Source organism: Cynocephalus volans, chromosome 1 (genome assembly GCF_027409185.1).
Source record: "Cynocephalus volans isolate mCynVol1 chromosome 1, mCynVol1.pri, whole genome shotgun sequence".
Classification (NCBI taxonomy): Eukaryota; Metazoa; Chordata; class Mammalia; order Dermoptera; family Cynocephalidae; genus Cynocephalus; species Cynocephalus volans.
In genome coordinates, this window is record NC_084460.1 from 152,881,582 (window position 1) to 152,887,581 (window position 6,000).

The window sequence follows — 6,000 nt, forward strand, 5'->3', positions numbered from 1 at the left end:
ATTAGCTGTTGCAATTATTATTATTTTTTTGCTCTTTTAAAGTTAGAAAAAGACTGCACTAATAAATTATAAACATTACATATAAACATTATTGCATGACCGTATATATCAATGTCTTCAACAATATTCCTAGAGAAGTGAGATGAACTGCGTGGATCAAGAAAGCAATCTTCTAAAAGGTACCATCTCAGGGCCTTCCACCTGGAGCACTTAGAGAATATGTGTCATAGAAACATAATATGCTTTTAAATTCTCTTATGTTTAAAATACCCAATATATTTCATTATATCGGTTTTGTGCAGAATAAATAAACATAAGCTTCAATAATTATTTATAGATTATTCTTTATGAAGATTTTGTAGCTGCTATGCAAGAGTTTGAACAATTTCTTATACTTTTTAAATTAAAATCTAAACATAGCTTCAACAAGAGGAGTTAAGTGATGCTTTCAAAAGAAATTGTATTATGAACTATTCCTTCATTTTCCCACAGATAATAAAAGCAAGTTATTTTTACATTTTGTTTCATATGAACCTCTCTGTGACATTATTTTTTTACTTTTTTTCCTTTTCTTTTGACTTTGTGTTGAAATTCTTTAAAGACACCATTTACACATTTCGGTTTTTAATGTTAAAAGTGAAGAAAGAAAAAAATATATACCTAGTGGATAACTCACATATTCTACTTCAAGTGTTTATTTTAATTTTGTAATGATTATAGACATATAAATGTCATCATGAAGACAAAATATAGTTGATATTTATATAAAAGTTTTAGTTTTTGGATTTGTCTTGGACTATGTGTTTTCATTCCCCCCCCCCAATAGATGTCATTTAAATAATAATTGTAATGATGATAATAACAACGATAATAGGTAGAGTTTACTGAGTGCTTATTATATGCCATTCTTTAGGTTAATCACTTTTTATTATTTTATATAATTGTCACAACAACTGCATGTTGAGTGAAGTTCAATGAAGTTGGTTAAATTCTCCAGGTGCTCAAATCTGGTGAATTGCAAAATCAGTATTCAGCTTGTGTCTGTCTGAATACAAAATAGAAATGTTAAGAAATAGGATGTGCTATATAGAACAAACTAAAATATGCCCACTAAAGACAAAATCTCAGGGTAATTTGAATCCATGTCTTAACTTTACTTCTTATGAACCTTTCTTTCTTTTTTTTTTTTTTTTTCTAAAGATGACTGGTAAGGGCATCTTAACCCTTGGCTTGGTGTTGTCAGCACCACACTCAGGCAGTAAGCGAACCAGCCATCCCTATATAGGGATCCGAACCTGTGGCCTTGGTGTTATCAGCACCACACTCTCCCGAGTGAGCCACGAGCCGGCCCTATGAACCTTTCAATTCACCCCCAAAAGGTATAATACGATGGGTAACTTGAGATTCTAAATATCTTATTATGGTTTTATAGCAGATTATTTTTACATTCTCACCTGAATAAATCTTTATTTAATAATATATTTATTTAAAATACATTTATTTAAAAAAAAATATATATATATCTCTATTTAGACAGGTGAGGGCTCTGCATTTTCTTTAAATTCTTATGAAAAGTCAGAATGATTATGTTAATTTGTATTTGAGCACTGAATAATGATTATATGAGTGTTGAAACTTAAGACATTCATTTTGAAAGTAATAGCTAAAGGCTGGTATTCTAGAAATGGTGTAAAATGTTTTCCCTACCATAGTTGCCAAATTTTGAATAAAAAATAAAACCTAAAAATCAGAATTAAACACTAAAAATATTTTATTCGATTGAAACTATTTAAAAGTTTGTAAGACTTGGGAACAATATTAATCATTAAGATATATTTAATCTATTCTTATAAATTTATAATAGAGTAAAATAAAATCTTCTTATACAAAGAAGTTTTAAAAATACTCTAAGGTTAGTTTTTTTCTCTATCTCTCTAAGTGGCAAAGCATTGATGATCTTATTTAAAATTCATATACAAATGTAGGATAAATTGTAAAAGGTTGAGAATTGAAGCAGGAGACAAATTAGAAACTACTCCAGACAGGCTCTGAGGAATGAGTGATTTGAAAAAAAGGGATTCATGCAAAAGCTTCTACAGGAATCAAATTAGGACAATTCAATAAGTGATTGGATCTGAGGCTATTAAGGAGGAAAAGTTAAAAATGTTTCAAATCTTTTAAACCTAGGAAATAGGAAAATATATTGATGTGCTGAGAGAACATAGCAAACCCAGAAGGTTCAGATGTGCAAATAAAAAATTAGAATTTTGGTTTTTATGTATTAAAATGTAAATGTTCCTTAGATGATGGGGATATCAGATAAGAGTTTAGTAATAAGATAAAGTCTGGAAAACTGATAACCAAAATCAATTAAGAAAACTTTACAGAAAGAAGATGGTTATACTAATTGATTCCCTTTTGAATATAAGCAAGAGAAACCTATCTCAAAAGCTTAATTAAAAGAGAGCCACATCACAGTCCCAAAGGGCAAAGACAAAATACATGAGAACAAGGGGCATGAGCACCATTAGTGTACTTTCTCAGTCTCTCACTCTTTGTACATTCCTGCTTCATTCTTCTCTCATTTCTCAGACTTAATTTATCTTATTAAACCGGCATATAAAATGTATGGCCATTAGGAGTAACGGAACTGATCGACCATCTCTACTTCTTCCTCTTGCCTCTTTCACTTTTTCTTGTCTTCCTTTCCCCTACCCAGTTCTAAGTTTTCAGGGGACCAATTTGACTGGGTCATTTGTCTTCCTCTTGAGAGTCAACAGTGGTGAGGGGGTTGGGTGTGGGTACATAATCATCTGGAAAATGGCTGCTTCCTTTATTGTGTAAAAAATGGAGTCTATCTTTCAAAGGAGAGCTGCACCTGTTAGTGAACTACAGTAGGTGACCTCTTCAAGGATCAAAGACATAACTTGAATGAAACCTGTATTTCAGAATAAGACATAGAAGGACAGAGAAAAGGGCAAACAAGAGTTAATAAAAAAAAGAAAGAAAGAAAATTGAGTATGTACAGAGACACTGAAACCAAGGGAAATGTAAAATCACAAGAAACAATACATGTTCAGCAGGAAAAAACTGAGCACTTCAAGGACTGGAAACTATCATCGGGTCTGGCCACTGAAGATTCATTGGAGATCTTCAGAATAACAGTTTCTACAGAGATAAGGAAAGAGACAGTTGCTACATTATTTAATAAAACTAAGATATATTATATTTATACTACTGCCCTCAGATACTGGTATAGTAACCCACGTTAGAAAAAAAAAGAAGAGGAGGAGAAAATTAGGGCCGTTTTCTATGACATTGCTAATAACTGCTGACTTCCAGTGAACTCTTAATCTGAACACCCACTAACTATTGTTTTAGGAATCTGTTTAAAAATTTTATTGGGAAATTAATGTCAAATTCAGTCTATGGTTTCTGGAATGAAATGATTTTTCCTTAGTAAAAGAAAATCAGAACACATTCCTGTCTCCAGTATTCCAGAAGCTCCCTGCATTTGTATAACTGCATAAAGATAAATGAATGAGATGTGATCCTCTTCAAAACTTCCCTCAATTCCCCGGGAAGGATTTTTATCTGCGCCAGGACAAAGGAACTATTTTTTAAGCAATCATCTACTCTTATATTACCTCAGGTTTCATTTTTCTCTTATCCACATTTTGTTTGCTTTTTGAAGACCAGTTGCCTTTGACATAAAAATTGGACAAGATAAGACTGAACAGTTCTATTATCTACACATAATACTAGTATACATCTTTCTCAAACAGTTAAAAATAAAATTTCAATTTCTACTTGTCACACAGTTAATTTTAGAAAGTGTCATTTCTTGCCTTAATAACACCTTGTAGATGCAAAAATATAGGCATAGGGCAAACTATGTCCTACAGTCCCCTGCAGGGTTGTATACAAGAAGAGAGAAGAGGTTCGTATAAAATAGATAGATGTGGAACAGTAAGGATGGAGGTGTGGGAAGTACTAAATTGGGTACAGAAATATGCTTGCATTGAAAAATTTTAGGCAGCATGCGTTCTGACGTTATTTGACAGATGCCTTTAACATAATTTATAGCTGTAATCCTTCAATGGTGAATTGGCTTTCCTGTATTTCATATTTTGCAATCTGTATATTATAAATTGAATTATTTTTTACTGTTTTTGAGAATTATTAAGTGAACATGGGTATTACTAGAGGTTTTATGTAATAAAATGTAGTAATGACACATAATGGATCCATTGCCTGTCATGTCGTCTTCAAATTTTTCCTTCACTTCCTTATAAAAACACAGAGCTTAATTTAATAAAAATCTTCTCACTACACTAAAATGGACTGTACTCATTCCTGCTTCCATACCTTAACTTATACTTTCGAATTCTTTTTTTATATACTGCTCTCTTCTATGTACATCTTATCCATCCTTCAAGAACCAGTTTAAGCTCCACCTCCTCTATAAATTGTCCTCTAGGGTCTCCAGCTCCAGCATGCTTCTCTCTCTAACACTTCTTATATCATGTGCTATGACCCATAATTAACACATTATGATACATTGTTCTTAATTCCACATTCTTAAAATTATACTTTTTAACCTTTTACTATATAAACACATTATGTGTATATATTTATAAACATGTGTTTGTTATCAAGTGTTTTTCAATTGCTCTGTGAATATATTCCTTGTTCACAACCAGACAGAAATTACTGTGTCAAGCAATGACTAATTCTTTTACCACATTTTCTAGAACAAGAAACTAGGCTAGCTATTGTCTTTTACATCTTAAGTATTCTATAACCAATTGTTTCTAGAAAAGTATAATTTGCATGACAAATGCTTGGCCTTATAAATAGCGAGTAGTTAACACTTCAAAGAGGGGCCTATCTCATAGTGTTACAACATCTGTAAAACTAGAACCTGGAACTGAAAGAAGAAAAAATGTTTTTTTTTTTTTGCTGTTTAAGAAGAAGCAGCAGGGTTTTTTGCTATTTAAGAAGCAGCAGCTATTTAAAGTATATAGATTGCTCTAGAGAGAATGAAATTGAAACACATAAATAATAAATCTATGACACAGTATCATAAATATATTTGAATTTTTTCAAACCCATAGGGATTTGAACATATCAAACCAAAAGTCTTTTTTTCCTTTTAGGGAGATATCTTGAGCACTGAACAAGCACATACTCTCTCATGAAAATATATATTCAGGTGTCTAGCAAACACAAACTTAATACAACTAGAAAATGGAAGAAAAGTCATAAATAGAAACCCACAGTTCATAATACTCAATTTTTAGAGGATTAAACTTCCTTTTCACATAATTCTATGAAGGCATGCTCAATTTTGAAAATTTCCATCAGCTTTATTTATGCTGTATTTTTTCCAATTCTCAATTTTATGAAGGAAACGAAGGCCAACAGGCAAAACCTTAGCACACAAAAGCACTTTATTCTGGAATAAAGTAAGAAACAAAACAAAACAAACTCACAAACAACCATGCAAGCAGACATCTATCAGAAACTGAATAATTGAAATAATTTATATTTGTATTTGCAGGAATTTACAAACAATATTTATACACTGAATAGCATTATCACCAACAGATTTGGCTCCATAGTTTAAGGAAACTTAGAATACTGAGCAGAAAAATGAATCATAGAGAATCATGCAGAATGGACAGGAGCTCACCTTTAACTTTATTCTTTGAAGCAGCCGCTGGTACCAAGGAAAGGTTGCACAAGAAGAAGAGAACAAACATATTAGGTATTAGAGTCTCTAACTAGTAAGAAAACAGAGATATTATTACTATTAGTTAAAGTCTAAAATGAGTGCATTTATAATTACATGATCAACACATGGATGTATAACAAAGAAAATGACAATGGTTATATTTTATTAGTATATGATTAAAATCCTCAAAGAAGAAAGAGTAAGATAGGGGCCACACAGAGCAAATTCCAAACACATGTCACCCAGTTCCTTTTAAGGAATTG

At 31.6% G+C, this 6,000-nt stretch overlaps 1 protein-coding gene across 1 annotated transcript in view; it reads right to left on the reverse strand.

Annotated features, from left to right (window-relative positions):
• Positions 1-5,765, reverse strand: part of CADM2 (cell adhesion molecule 2) — a 313,108-nt gene extending 307,343 nt beyond the window's left edge. The window contains exon 1 of the mRNA XM_063103440.1: positions 5,696-5,765. Within this exon, the coding sequence (XP_062959510.1) occupies positions 5,696-5,765 (70 nt within the window). The remainder of the gene's footprint in view (positions 1-5,695) is intronic.
• Positions 5,766-6,000: the final 235 nt, after the last annotated feature.